Genomic DNA, 27077 nt, shown 5'->3' with positions numbered 1-27077 from the left:
AGGTATGCTGACCTGTGGAGCTGAAGCCAGGCAGAGCTGCCAATAGAGAAGGGACCTCCCTTCTGAAGAAGCCCATGTTGACAGTGCTAAATCTGTGCTTTGGTCTCAAGTTTTCCTGACAAAGAAAGGCTAATGCCATTTGAAAATCCAGGCCAAACCTCAATATAGCAGACATCTGACACAAAATCTCTTCAGGGTAAAAAGATTTCCAAGCTCTAGCCAATGACGTTGATTTCAAAGTTTATTTTTTTTAATTAAAAAAAAAAAGAAAATATTCCAGTACAACAAAATAACATGGAGAACACTTTGGGGGTTTTTTTGGGAACTAAAATGTACTTGTATTTTCTAATTATAGACTCCTTTCTATAATATATCTGTGAGAGAGGAGTCTAGAAGCAACTTTTGTAAATGAATACATTCTGTCATTATCAAGCAGGAAGACACAACATCCAAAGGGAATACATGTTTAGAATACAAACTCAATCTACAACAAGCATAGCTCGAGACCCAGCTGTACTGCAGCTAGAGAACATTCGCAGATAAGAGCTGGCAGAAGGAAAACAAACAGAAAGTGGAATCATTTTATCCATATTTCTGTAATCATCTGTTTTTCTCATCAGTGGTAGCTGAAGTACTGGATTTAGACCTCCACACCTCGGTCCTCAATGTGCTGGATGCAGAAGTTGAAATAGCACTTAGGACCACAAAGTAAGGAAGACTAATTCGACCAAAGGAAGCCCACATCAACGAAATCACAGTGGGAGATGATCCCATCTTGGAAGCATAATGTAATCATTCTGTAAGGTTTCACAGGGAGGGGAAGATAATAAAGAAAAAAACCCTCTGAACTTTCCTTTAATGGATCTACTGTCTCATTGACACGGGTGCGTCCACCACCAAAGCAAACTGCAAACCATCCAAGCCATTTCTATCCTCCACAAAGAGTCTGGCCAAGACGATGGGGACCTGACTAGGTCTCCTTGTGTTTCATGTGCCGGTGTAGCACAAAGACTGGCCACTTGGGTATACCTCATTCATCTTTTTTGTCAGATATACATCTCTTTGATAATGTTTAACACTGCTTCCTCTGCACAATTTGTGACTGGAAATACGTTGCAACCTATTTATGGCCACTCTTCTGGGTGAGCTGCAATTTGGAGACTTCAGAATGTGTGTTATTCCATAATTCCCGGACAGAGCCTTTTCTTCCTCCTACTCCCTCATTTGCCTGTCTATAGTGTTTGCCGAAGACACACATAATGATGGACCAGTTTCTGGTCCTGTGCTGCTCATTCAACTACATATCACAGTCTGAACAGGCATTTCATCTACTTGATTTTTCTTTTGTAGATCATTAGTCTAAAACTTTGCTATGACTACAGATCTCTCCCAAGTGGTTCAGTGATGTCCTGGGGAAGATGTAATCACACCAATGTCATCTGCAAGGAGGATATTTCACCACCTAGAGCGGGGGCTCAATCTTTTATTCGTTCATTCATTTACAGTGTCCTAGATTCCTCTGGACATCTGTTGAATCTATGGACTGTTTCTCATAAGAATGTTTTTAAATAACTGAGGGAAATGCTTAATATCAATTAGAGGTGAGTGAAAATAAATATGTAATTTTTTCCTCCATCCAGGTTCACAGACTCCTTGAAATACTTTGGACCTGTGATTTCATAGGCAAAGGGAAATCCCAATGTATGGTCATGGAAATCTCTAGCAACCACACCTATGATGAGGACAGCACTGGGAGATTGTGAGCCAGGCAGCAAACTCCTGGAGAGGATCAGGGGAATGAAGATCTAGGCTGGGATGAAGTCCTCCTAAGAGCTTTCCCTTAGCCTCTCAGTTATTACTCTCTCCTACTTCAATTTTCCTGGTGCACATACTGTTTCCTCTTTAGGACAGGGACGACTTTATTTTTGTTTTTGGACTCAGCCTAGACTAGGGCTTTGCACAGAGCAGATTTTAAAATTATGCTTGTCAAATAGCACTGTTCAGATTTATGAGCAAATGGGTGTTGAATACATTAATAATATAGATATATACTGGGCATGTGTAGCCCCTTTCTTTTTTTTTGGAGGGCAATTGGGGTTAAGTAATTTCCCAAGGTTACACAGCTAGTTTTTTTTTGTGTGTGTGTGTGGGTGTTAAGTGTCTGAGGCCGGAACCGAACTCAGGTCCTCCTGACTCCCGGGCTGGAGCTTTACTTACTGCACCACCTAGCTGCTCCAAGCCCCTTTTTCATATAAATATAATAATATGTTAATTCATTGGACTGGTCTTCAAACTATGTATCATAACATAGACAATAAGTATTATCATTTTCATTTCTCTTGTATGAATTGTTGAGCTCATCTTTGAGCAATCATGAACTGACTCTCATTGAGGTCACATAATAATGTACTAGATACCCGGCACACAAAGACAGCAATAAAACAGTTTCTATCTTCAAAGAGCTTACATTCTACCAGGAGGATAGATTTACACTAATAAGTAGAATACAAAGAAAACTGAGAAAGGAAAAAGCATCAGCAATAAGAGTAATCAAAAAGACTCAGAGAGAAAGTGGCATCTGGAGTGGAGTCTGGAAGTCAAGGATGATGAGAAGCAGAGAAAAAGATGAAATCCATTCCAGGCAGGAGGAAAGGCTTGTGTGAAATCCATGGAAGATGATCCAAGCAAGCCGGTGCAGCTGGAAGATCTCCCCATCCAGGAAGAATCACCCTTCCTCTGAGCCCCATGTAAAGAACACCCCTGACCATGACAAATACCTCAGTGAGCACAATCTCTCCATTTTATGCCTCATTTGACATGGCTCAGAAGGGTTGTGGTACAAAAACAATTACCACGAATTAATGTCAAATATCCTGAAAAGTCTTAAGTATCTATATTGGCTGGTGCCAATGGGACTAAGTATCCCCATATTCCTGGAAGTTCCCCTGCCCCCAACCTCCACCTGCTTATTGATGCCTGAAATTTCATCAATGAGACAAAGCCTCACACAATTAAGAGGCTTTCTTCAAAGTCTACAACAGGCCCTTCCAAGTCCTGCATATACACATTTTTTTGTGTAAAATGCGAGACAGTTTCCTGGCAGAGTGAGGGGAAAGGGAGCCACAGGACATTTGCGGAGGGCTGAAGTGGAGATTGGGATAGTTGAGTTGCCATGCAATGCTTGACTGACATAATACATTGTCTGAAACTCATCTACAATTAAGTGTAATCAGTCAACCAGCAAGGAGAAATGAGTGGCATCAGATCCTTTCTTATGGGTGGGGGGACAAGACATAACTGAGGAAAAAAAAGATAAGAGAAAGGAGAAGCTGGGAAGCCAAAGACAAACTTCAATGACTTCATGAACTGAGTATCAACTTTACTTACCCAAGACTATGTGCAGACAAAGAGAAGCTTTACAAACACATCTGTCTTATGGCTAAGCGTAGACACAGCTAAGGATGCTGCCATATATGGTGCACGCCAACAATGTTTGACGTGACTTCTGAAAACTATTTGTTTTAATCCTGTAACTTCTTTATAAAAGAACTTCATTCCCAGAGGATTCTAAGATCATGGTATCCCTGTATTTCATAAGTTAAACCTTTGGAAAGCAAGCTAGGAAGGTTAAACTTGCACTTTTTTTTTTTTTTTTTTGCTTTTTGGAGGGGGAAAGGCTGGGCAATTGGGGTTAAGTGACTTGCCCAAGGTCACATGGCTAGTATTAAGTGTCTGAGGCCAGATTTAAACTCAGGTCCTCCTGACTCCAGAGCCAATGGTCCATTCACTGTGCCACCTAGCTGCGCTGAAGTTGCATTTTTTGGTGAGAGAGTGGGAATTAGGGGGGTAAAGGGAATGCTATTGCCTCAAGCTCATTTCAATGGAACAATTATTTCATTCTTGGGACACCCTTTCTAGACATGCAATTAATTGGCACAACAGACAAGATTTCTGCCTATGGAACCACTTTCCCAAAGTGCTAAAGAGGTAAAAAAAAAAGAAGCCTTATCCCATAACATGAAAAGTACAGATGAGCGACTAGTGTAAACACAGGGTCAAATCTGCAGGCTGCTCAGTGCCTGGTGCCTTTAAGTAGGAGAGAACTCAGTTACTTAAAACGTGGTAGATTTTTCTAAGTCTTACTTTGAAATGACATCTCTTACCTTGTTAGTATCAGCAACACTGTTCTGTCTGGCGTCAAAGATAATAAGTTTATGTGACTGGGCATTCGCATCCATGATCGTTTGCAAGTATTTCTCATCTTCTTTGCAGCGTTTGTCGTTTGGGCCCACAAGGGGCTGGCTGCATCGAGTAATTGTTGCCTGACTCTCGGGATGAATCCAGGACAGGACCTAGTTTGTTTTGTAAAGGATACGTGTCAGTATAAAGAACTGCAGTCAAAAGAATCGTAACTGCCCCTTCCATGGACTCTGCCATCCAGTGAAACTGGTCGCCTTGGTGCTGCCTTGCACAAACTATTCCAACTTCGGCCTTGTCACTGCCTAGCCCCCATGTTGATAACTCTCTTCCTCTCTCCTCATCTTTACCTCCTGGCTTCCCCGGCTTTCTTCACGTCTCAGCTACAACAGGCCCTTCCCCAGTCCAGTATATATATATTTTTTGTGTACAATATGAGGCAAAGCTCCCTGGGAGGGTAAGGGGCAAGGGGAGCCATAGGACATTTGCAGAGGGGTCAAGTGGAGAGTGGGATAGTTGAGCTGAGAAGGCAGGTGAGGGCCCAATCAAACTGGTTGTATGATTTTCTCTACATACATTTAGAAGTACATAAGTAGGAGTAAAGTCAGTGAAAGGCAGGGATAATCCAAGGCTAAGGCTTGGCAGGGTGTAATTGGGAATACAAAAAGGAGGTTAGGGACTCAGAGAGAGGAGGACAGCATAAAGTTCAGCTGATTCACCAAGAGGTCAAGATGGGGAAAAAAGAGTATGGCCAGAGAAGGAGAGATGGCCTGGGAGAGAACTGAGGCATCAAGGCACTGCAGGCCACAGTGTAGGTAAAGAGCAGGGTCTGGTGAGGGAAGGCAGAGGAAGAAGGAGAAATCCACCAGATTGTGTTTAGGGATTTCAGAATTCTTGAACACGGATGATGGCAAGATCAAGGATATGACCATCTCTGTGTGTGGCTGATGGGGTCCAGGAGTACAGCATGGGAAGTGAAGAAGTTCAGGAACTGAGAGGTTAGGATGTTGGAGGGAGGGTTAATATGCACATTAAAGTCCCTCATTATGATGGCAGGAGTTGAGGAGGGAAGAAACATTGTAAACCAGGTACCAAACTTGCTGAGGTTGGAAGGCATGTGACCTAGAGATCTGCAGACAGGTACCAGGATTTGGGTTGGGTGGTAGATATGAATAAAACCGACCCTCAGTGACAGAGACATTACTGGGCGACTGGAGAGAGAACTTGGACGTGGGTATTCCAACTGTTTTCCAACTTAAGTAATGAGCCTAGGGGAATGAGAGGTATAGCTAGTACTAGAAAGGGTGACCAGGGAGGATGCTTCATTGGGGGTGGGGGGTGGTAGGTTTCAGTAATTACTAGAAGACAAAAGGAGTGGCTGAGGAAAAGATTTAGGATGAAAGGAAGTTTGTTGCCCATGGAACAGACATTCCGATGGGCACAGTGAAAGGAGTGGCAGGGATAGGAATAAGGAATGAAGAGATAAGGGATGGGGGAATAAGGTGTAGATGATGGGATATGTAGGTTATGACCAGGTGCAAGACTGTTCACCAAGGATGCTAGAGATCAGGTAGGAGGTAAGCACAGTGTGGGATGGAAGGCACGTGGTCAAATGGGAAGCCCCTTTTCATGCCTTTTTCCCCTTCAAAGGTTGGGTATTAGGCAGGAGATGAAAGATGGACCTGCCCCGTTAGAGACGGAAGTCCTGCTCTCCACCAACTGTGCAGCTGGACACAGAAGGTCTGAGGTCAAAGGGAAGGCTGCTGTTGTTCGCACCAAAGGCGCTCCACATGTGGGGCAGATCAGCAGGCAGATGGTTCCATGTGCAGCAGGAGAGGGATGAAATGTCTGGCTCCTCATTCACCTGGGACTGGACATCAGCTGGGCACAGGGGGAAGCTGCCTAGGGCAGCACATTGTTCCCAACAACATACACCTTAAATTTAATGTGCATGGGATGCTCTTCTTTGTCATCTCTGCCTCCTGACTTCATTCAAGTTCAACTTAAAATCCTACCTCATATAGAAAGCCATTCCTCCCTCCATTATCTCCAATTTATCGTTTTGTTTGTTTGCACATGATTGTTTTCATATTGTTTCCCCCATTAGAATGTGAGCACTTTCAGAGTAGGTATTCTTTCACCTTTCCTTGGATTCCCCAGCCCTTAGCCCAGTGCATGGCACATAGTAGGTGCTTAATAAAGCTTCTTGACTACCTCAATAAAAGTGGTAAGAAACTGAGGTCCAAAGTAGTAAAGTAATTACTCAAGGTTACCCACAAAGCAGGCCCACAACTTACTTTTAAAAACAAAACCTACACATATTATGCTTCCTAAAGATGAAGAAATCTTAGAACTAAAAACCTGGGGTAGCTTGAATGAGGTTGGACTAGATGTTCTCTAAGAAAAACCAAAAGGCATGCTAACAACCTCACTGAGAATTCTTTCCATTTGAATTTGATTGGCTTCTTTTTGTTCCTAATTTAAATAATTTTCTTTTAAAAACACTAACATATAGGATCAGTGAGGGGCAAAGTGAAAAAGAAATATCTTTGTCCATTCTATCTAAAACTTACCCAAATATCTTACTTTTCCCCTCTCCCCCTCCCAGGCAATGATTTAGAATGATGCTGAAGGCAAATTCAACATATCAGTTTACTCTTGGTTGCTATTTTCTTAGTAAAGGTCTCCCTCTCATGCAATTACATCATACATTTATGCAGCATTCTACTTAGCAGCTAAGAAAATGTATTTTCTCCAAGATCATCCTTTAAATATCAATCATAAACATTTTTTTTCAAAGAAATTCACACTCACTCTTTCCTGTTACTCATTTCCCCTCTTTTCTATTATATTTTAAGAATATCGCCTTCTAAAGGCAAGTTTCTTCTACCTGCAAGCAATGAGTCATCTTTGTACAAACAGCTGCTACCAACCATCACAATCCTGAATATTAGAATTGTTATAGTACAGCACCAAACAATTCTTAAGAAATAAGGGTATGTTAATGAACTGAAGCTCATTTTCCGACTTTCTAATTTGTTCAACAACTCGCCTATATTTACTCCTTTCTCTATTCAACCACATTTGTCAGTTTTCACAGGGAATATGTTTTCATAAGCTAATAAGCCTTTATGTTTATTACTTACTGGAACCCGGCCTTTTGCTCGAAATGCTGCTACTTTTGTGAGGTCATCATCTTTCACACTAGTTGGCACGACAATAATAGCAGGATATGTATCACAAAGCTCATAGCTACTATTTATTTTGGATATTTTCCAGCTCTCATTTGGTAAACCCTAGGGGTTATTAGGGGAAAAAAAATCATTCAACACAAACCATATTAGTCTCTTTATCTCAACGTAAAACCTGTCAACATTTTGCTCATTGTCATTATTTTAAAGTTTAATGCTCTTAATTTTTATTTCACATAATCTACTTAAAAGCAACCTAAGATCTTTTTTTTTTTTTTGCCTTTTGGAGGGCAATTGGGTTTAAGTGACTTGCCCAAGGTTACACAGGTAGTTTTTTTGTGTGGGTGTTAAGTGTCTGAGGCTAGAACCGAACTTGGGTCCTCCTGACTCCGGGGCCGGCACTTTACTCACTGTGCCACCTAGCCGCCCTATATCTTTTTTTTTGGAGGGGGAAAGGTAGGGCAATTGGAGTTAAGTGACTCGCCCAAGGTCACAAGGCTAGTTTTGTGTTAAGTGTCTGAGGCCAAATTTCAACTTAGGTCCTCCTGATTCCAGGGCTGATGCTCTATTCAGTGTGCCACCTAGCAGCCCCCAACCTAAAATCTTAATTAAATGTAGGAATTTTTAAACCATACAGAATTAAATGATGCCACAATCTACATTTTTTAGTCCACACAAAAAGCATTAAACTAATAGCATAGGATGGAATGAACAAAAGGTTATGATAAAATGTAATCATTTGTATACATTTTGTGCATATCTATGTATGCTTATAAAGTATAAACTTTATTTTTTTAGATGTATACACATAGAAAGCATCTAAGAAAGTCATTATGAAGAAAGGGGGAGAGGCCCTGCATCTGGACTGAATTATCCAAAAACCTAATTTAAGTCTTTAGTTTGTATCTTTACTTACGAACCTTTAAATGACAAAAAAAACTTTTAACAGATCTGAGTTTGAAAGTGTCTTTCTTTACCTGCCTCACTCTGTGGTAAAAGGACTAATAAGTAGGAAACATCAAAAGATGGGTAGAAAAAGGCAAAGCTAAAAAACTAGATTATCTAAAAGGGAATCTACATATACTGAAGATAATACCTTACAAAATGTTCTCCCGAATAAAAGCATAAGCATTTTTTCCATAAAAAAAACTTTAAACAATTGTTTTCAGTAAAAAATTTTTTTTGAATTATGTAAATATATACATTTATTACCTGTCTCTTATATTCGGATACAGGATCATAAACTTTCCAGCCATTAGATGGAAACTTTTCTTTATAGCTGAATGCAAATAAAGCCTGAATCAAGAAAACACAAATGTTTCTGTTTTTCCATATTGCTAGACATCCAATCTTAAAATTTCTCATTGTGATAAAGGCTAGATTTGCTAAAGTTCCAAATGCAAAGGTAGAGTTGGAGGTGGTAAATTGGTAACCTTACTTGAATAACAGAGTACTAATATATTTTGCATATTCTAATAGAAAAGTGACCGTATGTGCCAAAAGTGAAAGCAGCAAGCCAAAGGAAGGCTGAAGGATTCTAGAATACTGGATTCCTAAATCCGCACCAAAAAAAGTATAAAAATGCTAACTTAGATATACTTACTTGCCCATTGGAAAGAGGAAAGGCATATCTGTTGAGGTTTTCAAATATCCCCAGCTTACTCTGTTCTTCCTGTTTATAGGCAAGTCGTAAGTTTCTCATATCCTGGCAATCACCCAAACGCACACTTCGTTAGACAAGTATCAAAAGAGCAGTTATAAACATTTCTCAGACTAATATTTGACTCTAGAAGTACACGAATTTCCTACTTAACTCAAAGAATGAAAGTTATAAGCAGAGCTTAATGAAAATTCAATAGCCAAGATATTAAACAGAATTGAAAAAATATTTTTAACTGTGGGATTTTTAAGAGACGCCTTATCAGTCCTCCAAATAAGCTTTCTTATGAAGTACTGCCCTGCAAATAAAATCCTTCCTGTGCCCCACTCCATGTACTCTGTGGGCCAGTGCCAATGGTCACCTTGCTGTTTCTTACATATCACCCTCCATCTCTTGACTGTGTTCCCATTCACTGGCCCTCTTCCAGGCCTGGAATGTTCTACCTCCTCACCTCCTCCTCTTGACTCAATTCCAATCTTACCCTCTGCCAGAGGCCCTTCCCAGGCTTCCTTCATCTCCGGGCCTCTCCTCTGAGACAATTTATCCTCTTGGTATCTTGTTTGTGCGTGGCTGTCCCCATGTTATCTCCTCCTCTAGACTGTATCCCCAGTGCTCAGCACAGTGCTTGACACATAGTACGTACTTAATAAATGCTAGCTGGTAGACCCTATCGTTCTAAAGAAAAAATGTTCTCATCTGCACACTCCTTTATTTCTTTAGGTCTGACCTACATGTTTTGGGGACTTAGGATATAGAACAATACTAACTTATAAGGCATCTACTAAAAAAATAAATGAAAAGGTTTAGGTGAACATGTTATTGTAAAAGTATGAATTGTGAAGCAATCTTAGAAATGTCGCTTAACCTTGGTAAATGACAATCACTTAGATAGTAAGATTCTTAGCGCCCTCTGCATCACCTTCCCAAGACAATACAAAGGCCTCATTTGTTTAATATTTCATCATATCATACCTTGCAAACAATCTCTATGCCACAAGAATTATCTCCATGACTCTGGACTCCAATCTTTTCAACTCTGCTTATCACTCCAAGGGGAACATCAAGGATAAAATGTGGATCCTGAAGTTTCCAGATGAACATAAATACATCTCAATGTCAGTCAACAGGTAGAACTTTCCACTGAAGATTTCCACTGAAAGATGTGTTTTTAATCCCATCTCTATTTGACTTAGTTAGGAAGTATTATTATGGCATAGCTAGGACTCCTTAAGTATACTAAGAGCACTAATTTCTCCCCATTTTAGCCAATTTTATTTGAAATTAGCGCAAATTCTAGCAGCTGCTGTGGGAGAAAATATTAGAGGGATTAACATTGGAAATAAAGTGAACAAAGCATCATTATCTGCATATGACATGATAGTAAGTCTAAAAAAAAAATCTCACAGGGGCACCTAGGTGGCACAGTGAATAGAGCACTGGCCCTGGAGTCAAGAGGACCTGAGTTCAAATCCAGCCTCAGACACTTGACACGCTTACTAGCCGTGTGACCTTGGGCAAGTCACTTAACCCCAATTGCCCTCCAAAAAAAAAAAGAAAAAACTCACTTCAACCAAAAAAAAAAAACCAACCCAACAACTTCGCGACAATAAAGGACTTCAGCAAAGACTCAAAACAGATTACTGCAAAGAAAGTTATTTGGAGAGGATGCTGGGAAGATGGCTGAGTAGGTAAGAAAATTCCAAGTCCTCAAGATTTTGCCCCACAAAAGTGGTGAACAAAATACGAGTGGAGATAAATGAAAAAAGGGACACAAGGGGGATCTTCTTGGGACAATTTGAGAAGATCAGAAGAAAAACCCCAGGACAAGATTTGCTCATTATGAATAAACACCTCCAGGCTAGGTTCCATTTTAACAAGGAGGGGCAAGCCCTAGGGTTAGTTGGTTTGAGAGGCTGCCTCTGCCCCAGTCACTTTACCGTGATAGTAAGGAGAGTTGGATGTTTGAGCCCAGGGAGATCCAGGGAACCTCTGCTGACCAGGAATGCCAGCTGTGCTGCAAGGAGCGGCAGCGGCAGGAGGAGAAGGAACCAGCACATGCTCTGTGAGTGCAGAAGCAGTGGGGCAGAAAGACACTGGCTGCAGGCACTTAGAGGAGATTGGAGGTTGGGCTCTGGCTCTAGGCTAGAGGGAATAACTGAGGGTCTGGGGCAAGAGGCACCATTTCCCATGCCCTAGAGGTGTATTATGAAAGGTAGGTGATTGTGAAAATTAAGTTATTACCACAAAAAATGTATAGGCAGAGGAGAAAGAAACCAACCAAGAAAGCTATTAAGGGAATAGAGATGACTGATGTTCATCTTCAGAGGAGGATATTGAAGTAAAGAAACCCCCAAAAGAGTAATGTCAAATGGTCACTTGCCCAAAAAGAATTCTTAGAAGGTTTTAGAAGAGACTTTAAAAATCAAATGGCAGACATGGAGGAAAAACTTAAAAAAAAAAAAAAAGAATAATCCAAGAAAAACAAGAAAGTTATGAAAGGAAAGTCAACCAATTAGAAAAGGAGATTTAGAATCTTATGAAAATGACACCTTGAAAATTAGAATTGGGCAAGGTGAAGCCAGTGAAATTATAAGAGATCAAGAAATAATTAAACAAAATATGAATAATGAAAAAAAATAGAAGAAAAAGTGAAATATCTTATAAGAAAAACAACAGGGGGCGGCTAAGTGGTGCAGTGAATAGAGCACCAGCCCTGGAATCAGGAGGATCTGAGTTCAAATCTGGACTCAGACACATCACACTTACTGGCCATGTGACCTTGGGCAAGCGGCTTGACCCCAATTGCCAAAAGAAAAAAGAAAAGAAAAAAGATAAACAACAGATTTGGGGAATAGATAAAGAAAAGAAAATACAAAAATAATCAGACTAACAAAGATCAAAAAAAGAAATCTTGATACAATAATTCAAGAAATAATTAAAGAAAATTGTCTTGAAGTATTAGAACAAGGGGGGAAAGCAGAAATAGAAAACAATTCATCCATCACCACTTAAAAGAGATCCTATGAGGAAAACTCATAGGAATATCATAGTCAAATTCCAGAATCCCCAGCTCAAGGATAAAATATCAAAAGCATCAAGATTAAAACAATTTAAATACGATGCTGCCACAATTAGACTTACATAAGACCTATCAGCAGAGACATTAAAGGACCTCAGGTCTTGGAAAATAAGATATTGAAGAGCAAAAGAACTGGGGCTCCGGCTGAAAATATCATACCCTGCAATGTTAAGTATTACCCTAAAGGAAAAAAAGTGATAAACTTTTGATAAACTCTCCAATTTTCAAGACTTTGTTAAAAAGAATCTGGGAAAAAAAGGGGGGGGGGAGGGCAGCTAGGTGGTGCAGTGAATAGAGCACTGGCCCTTAAGTCAGGAGGACCTGAGTTCAAACTCAGCCTCAGACTTGACATTTAACTAGCTGTGTGACCTTGGGCAAGTCACTTAACCCCAATTGCTTTGCCTTCCCTCCTCCAAAGAGGATTCAACATACAAGAACCAAGAGAAATATAAGGTACATACCAAAGACTGATTATAAGTGATTCATAATGATAGACTGTTTACTTTTTATATATAAAATGGAAAATGTATAAGATTCTTATTAATAATTGAGTAGCTTGAGTGAGGGGAGCAGAACCAGGAGACCTTTGTACACAATTACAGACACATCATATCTGTGATGACTAACATTGATAGACTGGGCTCCTCTCAGCAATGTAAGGTTATAAGACAACTCCAAAGGACTCATGATGGAAAGGGATGTCCACATCCAGAGAAAGTGCTGTGGAGTCTGAATGCAGATTGAAGCAAACTTCTTGATCTCTCTTCTGTGTTTTATTTTGTTCCTTCCCGTTATTCACTCCATTGGTTATAATACTTCTTTACAGCTTGACTAATGTTTCATGTGAAGGTAGAACCTATGTTAGATTTGTAGAACCTATATCATGTCACCATGGGGGGGAGGGGGGGAGAAAATTTGGAACTCAAGAGATTGTGGAACTGAATATTGTAATCTAAAAGTAAACAAATAAATTTTAAATATAATTGAGCTGGGGCAGCTAGGTGGCACAGTGAACAGAGCACTGGCCCTGGAGTCAGGAGGACCCGAGTTCAAATCCGGCCTCAGACACTTAATACAAAAATTAGCCGTGTGACCTTGGGCAAGTCACTTAACCCTAATTGCCCTCCAAAAAGCAAAAACAAAAACCAAAAAAAAAAAAATTGAGTAACTCATAAGAAAGATTGCTGTAAACCTGAGCATGATATGAATTTAAAAAGTAAAACCATTTAAGAATAGCTAGAAAGAGTAATTATTTTATTCAAACGAGGTACAAGAGGAAGAATGGATACAGAAGAATTAGATGGGGGAAGAGGGCTGTTAGTTTTGGTAACCTACTTTCATCAGGAATGGGTTTAAGAGGGAACTATATATATATATATATATATACTCAGAAGAATATAAAAAAGTCTTCTAAATTCATAATAAATAAAATGGTAGGGGTATAGGGAGGGGGGAGAGGACAAAGGAGGGATAGGGAATAGGTAAAAGTGGGCTGTGGAAGGGTGTTTGGATTTATGGGAATGGGAGGATAGGGGAGTGATCCTTGGAGAAGGTAGGCAAGCAACAGGAAGGCAAGGTAGTGGGTAGAAGAAGCAGGAGGGATAGGAAACAAGAAATATGCACAAACATAAAAACAAAGATCAGGAGTAGAATATGTTTGGGAAAGTATATGTCTCTATATATATGTATATGTGTATGTATATATTTATAGCTACAGAGAAATATATCTAAGCTTTATTGTAGCCTTCAGGGGGGAGGGGAAAAAAGAGCAAAATTAAAAAGTGCACAGCAGAGAACAAAAGAAAATTCACAAGGAAGCAAAGAAAAGATGGACAACTGTCAACACGAGTATTATTTATCATACAGGCTTTCTTGAAATGAAAATTTATTGTTACATATTTAGAATCCTCTCTTATGTTTTGCTATGCACATGCCAAGCCTTTTCCTTTCTTTCTAACTTTGTATTTAAGTTACAGTGTTTAAGTTTATGATATGTTTGTGTTTCTTTTCTCTATTCTGTATTTGAGTCCTGGCATTTGAGTCTAAAATAAAATTAAAAAAAAGAAATTTATTTGTATGCTTACATATTAGCAATGAAGATCAAGTAATCTTCATAAAAATAAATTCCATTTGTTGTAACAATAAAAATTATCAAGTTTTTGATCAGGAGCAGGTTAAGCTTCCATACCAATCAGTAGCACAACTGGGCCTGTGAGTTGCCAATGCACTTCTAGGCTTGGTGAGATACAGAGACTCAGTCTCAAAAAAAGAAAATACTAATAATTGTAACCTTTGTCCCAATGCTCTGTGGTTGGGAATATATCCTAACAACGTTATTGAAACAAACAAAAAAAAAAGAGTTACCTATTCAAAGATTTTCATGTGTTATTTATTATATATTAATGGCCAAAAAAAACCCTATAACTTACTGTCACAGAAATACAGTGCAACAAAGCTTAACGAGTATAAGAAATATAAAGAAGTCTGGAAAGACCTTTACACAAAATAATGGAAACTGAAAAAAGCAGAGCCAAAAGATTATATGTCATGATCAAGTACAAGTGAAGATGAAAGGAAGGACAAAGTACCTTAATGAGGGCTTGAGGGAATGACTGAAAAGTTATGACATTTTATATACTCAATTTATATAAGTATAAGTATGGATTAGGTTTATAATAATTTTAAAGAGCGCTGCTTTCCCTTTTTCTCTAGAATCTAAAATTTGAAAGTAATTACACATTTCTTAAAACTTACCCTCTCGGGGTGGCTAGGTGGCGCAGTGAATAGAGCATTGGCCCTGGAGTCAGGAGGACCTGAGTTCAAATATGACCTAAGACCCTTAACACAAAAACTAGCTGTGTGACCTTGGGCAAGTCACTTAACCACAAATGCCCTCCAAAAAGCAAAAAAACCCAAAAAACCCGACCAAACAAAAAAAAAACTTACCCTCTCTACATTTTTGAAGTACATCTTGAAATCAGTAACTGTCAGTGTTCCACTCACTGCTCCCATAAATGGACAGATATACATGACATCCTTAACTGAAAGAAAGAAATGTAAAATAGCATCTATTGTTGGAGATCCTGAACACAAAACAAATACTTCATGAAAATGCAGAGTTCTGTAATATTCCATGAAATGTGAATAGCTGCCTCAAGAGGCAGTGTTCAGGTATGTACTTCTCCATGCCTAACTTGTCTGCTGACCTCCAGGCAATAAGAGAAGTGTTCCAGCGGTGGCTTGTGAGAAAATGCTTCAAGTTGGACTAAATGACCATGGAGGTCATTTGGTTCTAGTGTTTTGTGATTCCACATTACTTCATGTCACAGGGACTGATGCACTAAGTTCAACTGGAATGCCTCATTGTGGTACAGAGGTGACCCTGGTTTCTTGAAAGCAATGCCAGTGAAGAACAAGTTCTAATGGGGTCAAATGTACTAGAAAGTCAGATTGTGACCAGCTAGGTAGGGCTCATCATCAGTAGACTGGGCAATTAGTGCTGAATAATCTACTTGGCAACAAACAAAGAGAAAATGGCCCTCAGTTCCACGAGGTTCCTTTCATCTTCTGTGATGCAGATGGCACAATGACAGGAAAGGGGGAAGGGGGTGCTAAGAATCACACTGTTTAAGACTGCATTCAACCAAAACTGCTCCCTCCAAAATGAACCGTGATCTCTTAATTGCCTAATCTTTTCTCAGTCCTCAACCTTCTGGAGCTCTCTGCTGAATTCCCCATAATCACTCCTCTTCTCCTTGATACTCTAGGTTTCATGACACCACTCTCTCCGGGTTCCTCTCCTACCTGACACTGAGTCTCTTCTGCTGGATCTTAATCCAGGACATACCTGCTAACCATGGTGTCCTACGAAACTGTCCTGGGCCCTCTTCTCTTCTCCCTCTCCAATATTTCACTTGGTAATCTCATCAACCTCCATAGATCCAATTCTCTTCTCTATGCTAACAGTTCCCCAACCTACTTATCCATCCCTAACTTCTCTGCTGACCTCCAGTCTTACATCTCCAGCTGCCTATTAGATATTTCAAAACAGATGGCCCATAGTCACCTTCAGCTCAACATAACCAAAACTGAATTCTTTCTCCCTAAGTCCTCCTGCCTGGTAAACTTTCGTATTACTATTGAGGGCACTATTTTCCCAGCCCCCAGGCTTATAATGTAAGTGTTACCCTAGACTCCTCATTCTCTCTGACTGGTACTTATCATCTGCTGCCAAATCCTACTGATAGGATTGTAACATCTTTGTAACATCTCTCAAATACATATATTTGTATACATTGCATATATTATGTTGTATACATTGTATACATTACCTTTGTAACATCTCTCAAATATATCTTTCCTCTGATACTGCTGTCACCTATTGCAGGGCCTTGTCTTTTCACTCCTGGACTACTGAAATAGCCTGTTGCTTGGTCTGCTTGCCACAAGTCTGTCCGTACTCCAATCCATCCTTCACTCAGCTGACAAAGTGATTTTCCTAAAGCAGAGATCTGACCATGTCACCCTACTCCAACTCCAGAGGCTCCCTATCACATCTACGATCAAATATGAAATTCTACATGGCATTCAAAGCCCTTGATACCCCCCTCCCCTTCTTTTTAGTCTTGTACACCTTCCCCGTACTCTTAGATCCAGATACTAGTCTCCTTGAAGTTTCTCAAACAAGACACTCTATATCTCTCAAGTCCAGGCATTTTCACTGAGTGTTCTTCATGCACAGAATGTTCTTTCTTCTTGTCACCATCTTCTGGCTCCCTTCAAGCCCTGGCTAAAATTCCACCTCATACAGAAAGATTTCCCAATCCCTCTTAATTCTACTGCTTACATATTTGTTTGCAATTTGTCTCCCTTACTAGACTTTAAGCTCGTTGAGGGCAGGGATTGTCTTTTGCCTATATTCATATCCCTAGCACTGAGCACAGTGCCTGGTACACAGCAGCCACTTAAGAGATGTTCACTGAATGTCTCCATGAATGAGTGAGCAATTTCATAGGATCTTATGTCGAGAGCTAGAAAGGACCCTAGTCTAATCCCCTAATTTATGCACGAATAAACTGAGGCACAGTGTTGTGATAAGGGGAGGAGACAGCTCATAGTAATGGTCTCTATTTTCTCAGGAAAGGACAAGGGGATATCGTTAGGTAGGAGCAGGAGATGAGTGTGGTATCAGAGAAGACTATGGCAACAATGGCCACAACAATAAAACAAATGGAGGTTTATTTCACTTTATAAAACACAGTGAAGTGAACCCGTCTGATCTTCAAGCCCATCTCACAAAATGGCATAAGCATGTCAGTCAAGTGCCATTTCATCTGATGGCTATCTGTGACCAAACACACTGATGGAATGCAAGAAATGCTATACCTACCTATAACTTTGATCGATTCTCCAGGAAAAAGTGGTGCCTCCTCCAATTGGGCAAGCTTGTTTCCATCTCTCAGAGCCTGGCAAGTGGAAAAAATGAAACAGGATTAAATCTTTTTTCTTCCTAGCTGCACAGGAAGGTTACATTTTGCACTCATCCTATTTGTCAAAGCACAGGACATCACATGGGCTATTTCAATAAGACATTACAGTATGTTGAGACTTCACAGTCACAAATCACAAAACCAGGAATACTTTGAAAAGACAAGCAGACAAGGATGGTAACTATGGATAGGGAATGGACCTGTGACTTCATTAGGATGAGTTAACTCTCAGTTGAGGAAACTCCCTCTACCAATGCAAGCTGGCATCTCCTCTGCAACTTAGTCTTAGCTGAGCACTCAAAGATAAATGACTTCCTCAGGGTCACACAGTCTGTGTGTGTATGTACATATGTGTATGTGTGTGTGTGTACATATATATCAAAGGCAGGACTCGAACCCAGGTCTTCCTTGCTTCAAGATTGGCTCTCTAATCAACTATGTCATGCTGCCTCTGTGATAAACAAGACAGTCAAGGGAATTATCTGCATGATTTGATAGGACAGAAATTTAAAAGTGGATCTATTTTTCTGCAACATTAAATGGGAAATTTAAAATAATTGTTTAGTCAAAACACAAATTTAATGGAATTTCCAAGTAGTTCAAAAAGATTTCAACATGTTTCATTAGGGTTCATACTCTCCATGGTAGTTCCCTACGAAACCCACAAAATAAAGGGAGGAAACGCCAACTGCAGTCCCAACTCCGCGCTCAACAGTGAGCAGAGATGTTTTTGTTGCACAGGTAGATAAAGCTAGACAGGTGTTCTAGCAAAATCCCCAGCTTGGAAATAGTCTTTTCAACTATCCAAGCTCAGTAAGGCCCCATTTTTTCTTTCCATTTTGTTTTTCTTCTTTTTCTCAAAGGGGATTGTTAGGTGTTTTTATTGTTAAGAAAAGCGCAGGGCCTTTCAATACTTAGGAGTATTTAGGCAACAATTCACAGAACCCATTTTCCTTTCAACTTCCTGTCAGTGGACATAAAAGGTGTAAATTCAAAACGTGAAACAAAGTGAAGTATAGTAAAAGGAGGAGCTCGAATGAACACTTCAACATATCAGTTTCCAAGAACACCAAAGCAGATCCAGAGGTTCCCTCCAGACACATGTGTTAATAAAATTCTGATTTCAGTAACTGATATCATGGACTGGTAATTGGTTTTATGCCCTAGTAAAAGAGAAAGTTTTTAATCAAATAATTTTAAACTACTATGAAATATTTTATGTTATTAAAGTAAATTAAGTCACTCAATATTACTGTGCCAAATGTGTTAAGAATAAATGTGGAGTGCTTGTTTAAATACACTTATTAGCAAGTATTGCTTGTAGAGCAAAAGTGAGTTGTTCAGTTTTATTGAAATATAGTTATAACCTCTCTGGGGGCTATGAATAACTTTTAAGGATGAACTACACAGTAAGTCACCAACATCTGACAGGACAAATGCTATGTTTCTAAAAGGACACCACGAGGAGATGTAGTAGATGGGAAAGGATGGAGATCGGGGGCAATTGTGAGCATGCACCACATCCTTTTAAGAGATGTGCCACTAAGAAACTGCTCTAGATACAGGGGGGGACTCATATGCAAGGTAGAATTTCCTACATTCAAATCAGTTAGAAAAGGATAAACACATCTATCTGGGACACTTAGATAACAATGTCTTTGAGAGAAATGGCAAGGCAAACACCCCATTACTAGTGAGCTAGGATGTATTTTTAAAATGATGAAAAATATACTTCCCAATGTTTCAAGATGCCTCCCAATAAAAGGTGCATTTTAAACAACAAAGAAGTTTAGCTTTAGGATTTTAACTAAGCAGCAATTAGAAAACTGAAGTTTTAGTACACATGCAACAGGAGATTATAAACAAAACTTACACTTCCTAAGTGCAGTGGAACCCCTTAGAGAACTTCTGTCAGGTGTTTTATGAGGCTTTTAATTACAGGAATCGCTCACTGTTTTGGTTCAGTGGACAAGATTTGACATGGGGCACCCCCAAGTCCACGTGCTCTCTATTTATCCTGCTCAGAAAATCTGGGTTTTCAGACTCATCAAATACTCTGTCTCAACTTGCCAGGCCTATTCCCATTTCTTTTCATCCTTGCCCCCTTACCTGGAATTTTCTGCATAGCCAAATCTTATCTGTTATCCAAAGCCCAGTTCTACCTCCCTCCATGAAGTCTTGCCTGCCTAGTGTGGCAAGCATCGGTCTACTTCCTCTTTCCAGCTACTATAGAACTTCTACCCAATTTAACATTTAATTACAGAGCCTCTTGAATTATTCACTTATGTCATCCCATCAAGGATGGAAACTCCTTGGGGGTAGGAACTGTGTCCCATATGACTTTTGTATATCCCTCAGTGCCTAGTCTAGATGGTAGACACTCAAATTTTGAACTGATTAATAAAAACGTATCCTGTATACCAAACACAGATGACCAAAAACAGTACAGCCCACACTGAAACTACAAGGAACTGAATTTCAACCTCTTCAGTCGTCCACAAGGCACTTCAAGGTTTTGGGGTGCCTAAAGGTCACCATCATAAGCGTGTATTATCAATAAACTGAGGAGACGTGGAAGTTGGCAGTGAAAAACCTTTAGACAGACATGTGGATTGGTTGTGTTCATAATGGGGTTCTACTGAACTCAGAAATGAAAGGAGGGAGTGACTCTAATGAAACAATGGCTTTGCAAGCTTTGCCCTCCCAGAAATCGAAATTAAAATGGTTTCTAAGCACAGAGTCAGTAGCTACACAACAAACAAGAAAGATTTGCCACCTGGTCAGGTCCAGCTTCAGAATGATGGCCATTGTGTCCGTCCTGAACCTCCTGCTGAGCGGCAGGCGCATGGACAAGAACGCAGAAGAGGAAAAGAGAGACACGTGCAAACAAACAGGTGAAAGGATAGAAGTTTTTCCCCTCAAAAGAGACAGTAGGAGTGTAAAACTCAGCACCACTTGAAGCCTCACAACAATGTTTCCCCCTTGGAGTAAAAGACTCAGTTTGATGGCCACACTCTGTAGCATCTGTCTAAAATGGAGCAACTAGTCTCTGCCGAAGGAAGGTAAAAGAAAAGAACAAACCTGCACAATGGTTTTCAAGTGATAGAAAGAGAATATGCTTTAAAAGAAATTCCAGGATAAAGAAAATGCAAAGTGATGGGCACAAAATATGCTCAAAAATAGATAACAGAGCATGCTGTGTAAAGAGGAAAATCATGCAAAAATACATATATATATAAAAGAAATGCAAAGAAGTTTGTGCTCTTACAGACCAAAGTATACTTCAATTGTTGCCTATTTGCACAGGCACGCAGCTCTGCTGGTAGCAGCAAATTTTGCAGAAGATATATATATATATACCACTTACCTGATTACATACTGTGTATACTGCACAAGTTTTTTTTAAACAATACATTAAATTTTGAATTTTACATTAACTCCATATTAAATATTTCTAGTCATCGTGACAATATGCCTCAAAGGAATAGTTAAAAGGTACGAATTTACTTTTCTTTGGTAACTCTTTCCAATTGCTTTATGAATAGACTTGCATTCCCAATGTGATCTCTTTATAGACCAAGTCTTTAATTAAACAGACAATATGAAGAATGTAAGTTTATAATCCTTTTAAAAGCAATATCAATTCTATGTGATCAAATAAGTTTTTTTTAAAGCATTTCTACTACAAAAGAAAACTTGGTTTCACTATCAAAATTGTACATCTAAAAAAACCAAACCAAAACAAAAAATGATTATCCCAAAGGAGTTAAGTGTTAAGATGGATTTTGTATTTCTGAACTTTAAGCCACACCAGCACAAATCATGACAACTCTGACACATTTTCATCCTTAGTTTGAATTTAGTATGAGGGACAAACCAAAACCATCCAAAGTTGTACAATATATTTCCATTTAGTCAAAAGTTTTATATTTTCATTCTTTAAAATATAAAGCAAAGTTGAATTCTCTTTTAGTGATGTTTCTTCAGAAGAAAATATATGCACAAACACATTCTCCCCTCCCTCCAAATACACAACAGCACTTCAAAGTTCATGCAATTATAAAGGCCAAATTAAATCTTGTATCATAACAATATGGATCAATAAAGGAAAAAAGAAACATTCTCATTAACTGAAAGGCACTTGTACTGGTGGGGAAAAAGAGAAATCATGAAAAACCAATTTGAGTAATAAGAACTTGAAACGTTAATTTTAAGTTCTTATTTCATTGCCCTATAAAAGTTGAAAACATTAAATCATCAAAATGGTAAGATTATCCAAATCCAGATAACTTTGAGGAGTGGAAAGGAAATTAACTTTAAACCACTGTTGCTAAAATTTACATTTCTCTTCCTCTCCATTGTTAAATGTAAACAACTTTAAAATGAAAAGAAAATGCATGCACATTACCAATCTTGTTCCTGTTTTATAGGTGTTCTGAAGGGAAGGGGCAGGAAAAGAATGGAAAAAAAACAAAACATACTCTACTAATTATACTCACTACTAAAGATATTCCCTACTAATTGATATTCCCCCAAAGTACTAGGTAACATTGAGGGTTCCAGTGCCAAATTAGCCCAACAATTTGACATGTATTAATTAGCCCAAATTAAACCTTTACTGAAATCCTCTCCAAAGCCAACGTCATCCTTTTTCTGTATCTCAGTTCTCTAGCACGGATGAAACAATAAAAAATCACAATACAGTACTCTGCAGTCCTAGGCATGCACACCCACTTGGTCAGAATTCATGTAAGAGTCATTGGCTAGTAGCACAGATTCTGAACAACTTAGATATATGACTTCACATATACTGGCTTTTATTAGCACATGAAACATTGTAACAAACAAAGCATTTCTATTGCAACATTTAAAGCTATGACATAGCAGAGCAGATTGATCTGATTAACTCATAAAACTGTTGATAATATAAAAAACACTAGACAGACTTAAATTTTCAATAAAGCACAAAAGACAAACAGGCAGGAGGCCGATTTGCTGAAAGGCAAACGTATCCTTACCCTGATGTCGGGCCGCCTGAAAACCTGTTAGTTAAAATACAGAATGTCATCAGAATGTAGAGATACCAGCAGGTCGGGCAATCTATGAGGGAACATGCTAACACTATACATGAAGAAGGAAGATCCGACTCCAAAGCACCACCCAATGCAATTTAGCACCTACCATGTGCAAGGTGAAAAGACAAAAGGAACCATTCTTGTCTTCAAGGGCCTCACATCCTCCTGGCACCATTTTCACTCAAGTCTGTGACTGAATTAAGGTCACATCTGTCCTAGGCCCAAATAAATACCTGATTTCCCATCTAAACCCTTCTAACCAAAGTTATTCCAAGCAGTGCTCAGCTTCATTAAAGTCGAGTCATGTCTAAAAAGTTTATTTGGAAATGAGTGGAACTCAAACTCCATTTTTACATAGACACAAATATATAAAATATTACACCAGTAGCTCAGATATAACCATTCCCCCATGATATATATGGACTACCTACCATGGCGTTCTGTTGGAGGCTGTACCATAGAAACAAAAATCAGCATCACACGGTAACTCTATGCAACTTTATCTTGAGTTGCAACTCAAGATGCCAAGAACGTGCCTTGGCTGAAGCTCCTGGTATAACAGGGAAGTAGGTGGGAAGGGGTCCCCAACATTAGCAGAGAGATGAGTCCCTTTCTTAAGCAGCCAATCCAATGTAAGAGATATTTCATGAGTCATGTGTTCAACAATTCAGTGCAATGAAAATTCACTAAGTGTTTACTATATGCTAGTACTGTGCTAGCCCTGGGACTGTTAACTCAGCAATAATGTTTGTGATGCAATATGCCAGTAGAGTGGTAGCTACTTGACAAGTCACAATCAGAGGCACATTACCAATGGAGGGAATCACCCAAGAAATGAGATCACATACCCATTCAAGTAAAAACCTCAGTCCTGGGCAGTTTTCAAATTCTTGTCCCCCAGTTCCGAAGCATACAGTTCTATGCTCCGATTCCCATATGTTCAGTGAAAAACCCAGCAACACTTGTTTTGAGTAGCTTAATGGTATTACTCCTATTAACTCAAGTAGATAACCAAGGATTTAAATACTAAAAAAGATAATATGACCACAAAGAACTGAATTCTATAAAATTCTATGATTCTAATATCTATAATTGTTATTTAAATCATCATTAATCGAAGCTAAACTGAAGAATAATATCAAAAGAATCCAGTTTATTTATCCTTTTCTATTTCTCAAGTATTGCTAAAAAAAAAAAAAATACAGGCCCAATGACCAACTCTGTGGCCTGACGACCAGCCTAGCTGAAAGCAGAGAGGCTGCCCACTAGGTGATGAATGACCTAAAAAAAGTAACAGTCTTTAGTCCCTCTTCTGTTTGGATAGTGGCAATGGAGCTAGGGAGCATGGCAGAAAGGATGCTAAGAAGCATCTTAGAGTGTCTCAAACATTAATCGTTAGTCTTCTACATGTGTGATCTTTGTCAAAAGCCCCCAAAGCTGTCCCACTACTGGGATCTCATCCATGTCGGCATTCTTGTGATAAATGAAACCAAAAGACAAAGAAGGTGCAACTGAGTGGTAGGCCGGCTCCCAGACATTCATCTTAGATAAGTGGATGAAGTCCTTACTTTCCCGCCACACTTCAAGGCCATAAGGAGCCTCATTCCATAAACACTAGTGGTGTCACCTTGTAGCTCTGGATAAGAACAAACACATCACCATGAAGAGCAATGGAGTGTATGTACCAGCTGAGGTCCGGAGGATGCAGAGGGAGAGAAATTGCAAAGACAATCCAAACTAAATTAACATAAATCTTGGTAATGGAGCTTTGATGAGGAAATATGGTGTGAGATCAAAAGAGCAAAGAGCTCAAAGGCTTGGGGAGTCCTCAAAAGCCTTAGAACATCGTGAAGACTTTTTTTTAAAAGAAACAAAGGGAAATAAACTGGCAAGGAACACATGACATCACACCCAGAATGCAACTGGGTTGTACCTGGATGACCTAGGCAAGTCACTTAACCTTTCTCAGCTTTAGTTTCCTTTGTGAATACATGTGAATGGCACTAAGCAGGACTCATTCTACCTGAGTGCATTCTGAAGCACTTTACAGATTCAGTCTCATTTGATGCTCACAACATCCCTGAGAGGTAGCTGCTACTGTCCCCCCCAATGTCCAGAGAGGCAGTCAGGCAGAATAGATAGGGAGGCAGACCTGGATTCATGTCCTGCCTCTGATACATCCATCCATCCATACTTCTTTTTTTTGCTTTTTGGTGGGGGCGGGGCAATTAGGGTTAAGTGACTTGCCCAGGGTCACATGGCTAAAGTGCTAAGTGTCTGAGGCCAGATTTGAACTTAAGTTCTCCTGACTCCAGGGTCTGTACTCTATTCATTGCGCCACCTCGCTGCCCCCATACACACTTCTTAGAACAGTTCTGGGTGCTCTAGGAAACGCTCTGAGATTATAATTTGCAGAACAGGTGCCAACTTGCATTAGTAGAGGGCATATCATCACCTGGGAGTTACCTATACCAATGAAATCAGAGGTCTAGTCTCTATCTTTGTCCTCTACAGAAAGGAAACTAAAGCTGAGAAAGGTTAAGTGACTTGCCTAGGTCATCCAAGTACTAAGTGTCTGAGGTAGGATTTGAACTCCTGACTTAAGGTCTAGTGCTCTGGTTGGGTTGCACGTAGCCAGCTGACTGAGCACTGTATAGTCAGGTCATCAACTAGTTGGAAGAAATATCAAAGGAACAGAAGATAACACAAGCCTATGTGCAATGATACCCGCCCTGAGTGCTGGAAGACGAGCAGGACGGCCACAAGCAGTGCCCTTCATGCCGACGTTCTCTTGGCTTGCTAGGAGACCCCACAGGAACAGCCTCTGCAGGCACTGAGGCCGTCTCTGATGCAAACATGAGGCTCCAACAGCGCCGTTTCCCATAGTGCACTAGTTTTATAGTCAGACTTCAGTGCGGAAAATCAAACACCAGCATCTGACTAAAGAGCAAAAAAGGCTGCGTGAAAGCAGTATATCCCCTGTGGATAGGAAAATAACACGAGATGCTGCTAGAGTTGTACCTACACACCAACTTACCTCAATGACCTCATGAAAACTGACATGAAGCAAGACATAAAACAGGGAAACATCAGCTCACTTACTCCCATGAGGTATCTGCTGCTGTCATAGAGGCTACCCTGCATTGATTCAAAAGAGGATTCTTTATTGATAGCAAGGTTCTCCAAAAATTAATTTAAAAGTCATCCAAGGGGCTGCTAGGTGGCACAGTGAATAGAGCACCTGCCCTGGAGTCAGGAGGACCCGAGTTCAAATCCAGCCTCAGACACTTAACACAAAAAACTAGCCATGTGACCTTGGGCAAGTCACCTAAACCCAACTGCCCTCCCCCCCCAAAAAGGCAAAAAAAAGTCATCCAACTCAAGCAGCACTTATTACACACCTATTGTGTGGCAGGGCTGAGATTCTACTGGGGGCAGTGGTGGGGAAACACAACATGTAACTGGATAAATAAACATGATATAATGACATTCCAATTGAATCAAGTCTGTGAATACTACAGTCTTTTCAATGAAATCCATAATAATTGAAAATAAATTGATTTAAGTGTGCAGATACATTGAAAAAAAAAGTGAATAAAAAAACACAACAGATTTTCCCCAGATTAGGGAGAGGGATAGAACAATCATTTATTAAGTGCCTACTATGTCAGGTACTATGCTAAGTGCTTTTCAAACATTATTTTGTTAGCCTAGCAAATTAGTGGATATGTGTATACTTTGGTGTGAAGGAAAGTGAAGGAAAATCCCTCTAACAATGCAGATCAGCCCCTTCTCTGCAACTTAGGATCTTGGAAGTTGTCTGGAGCCCCGAGAGGCTCAGTGACCTCCCAGGGTCACACAGCCTGGACCTGGCAGAGGCAGGACTTGAAGCCAGCTCTTCCTGACCCTAGGCCAGTCCCCCAGCCTCTCTGCCACAGGCTCTTACTTGGTTTTTCAGTTGATTGCTACAGAGTCAGGAAAACTGAACTAAACTAAGTCATGGGGTAAGTCATCAGAAATTTCCAGGTGACTTGGCATGATGCACACAGACTCCTTTTTTCATAAAGGACCTAGAGAGGCTTTGAGAAAGCACTTTTCTCCACCATAATTTGAGAGAACTTTACTAATTTACACAAATGCAATATGGACTTCTGACTTGGGGTTTTGTCTTATCCTTGAAAAGATAGTGAATGTTGTCGTCAGGTGCTTTTGAATAAACATCAAACACCTTCTGAGGGGAAGACAGCAGGGCAGAAAAACAGTGATCCGTTGCCAGGACTCCCATTCCCATTGTTTTGACTTAGTTACTATTTCTTGATATCACTAAAGGGTGTTTTTCTTCAAAGCAGCATCTAATTAATTACAGGGGCCTGAGTAGTCAGCAGC

At 39.8% G+C, this 27077-nt stretch overlaps 1 protein-coding gene across 5 annotated transcripts in view; it reads right to left on the bottom strand.

The window, feature by feature from the left end:
• The window catches only part of MTMR1 (myotubularin related protein 1), a 72378-nt gene that overhangs the window by 35773 nt on the left and 9528 nt on the right, over positions 1–27077 (bottom strand). For 2 of the 5 annotated variants that reach the window (XM_069063029.1, XM_069063030.1), the window contains exons 3-9: positions 17517–17592; positions 15074–15168; positions 10021–10128; positions 8992–9093; positions 8601–8684; positions 7344–7493; positions 4164–4352 (exon numbers count right to left, since the gene is read on the bottom strand). In XM_069063029.1, coding sequence (XP_068919130.1) covers positions 4164–4352; positions 7344–7493; positions 8601–8684; positions 8992–9093; positions 10021–10128; positions 15074–15168; positions 17517–17592 — 804 coding nt within the window. Of the gene's footprint in view, positions 1–4163; positions 4353–7343; positions 7494–8600; positions 8685–8991; positions 9094–10020; positions 10129–15073; positions 15169–17516; positions 17593–20392; positions 20447–22024; positions 22052–22634; positions 22659–27077 lie in introns of all 5 variants that reach the window. The other 3 variants (XM_069063032.1, XM_069063034.1, XM_069063031.1) reach the window with 3 other exon arrangements.

This window comes from Petaurus breviceps, unplaced genomic scaffold (genome assembly GCF_028583685.1).
Source record: "Petaurus breviceps papuanus isolate PSGF00001 unplaced genomic scaffold, PetGlider_PUasm1.0 90535, whole genome shotgun sequence".
Lineage (NCBI taxonomy): Eukaryota > Metazoa > Chordata > Mammalia > Diprotodontia > Petauridae > Petaurus > Petaurus breviceps.
This window is presented reverse-complemented; position numbering and strand designations above follow the sequence as displayed.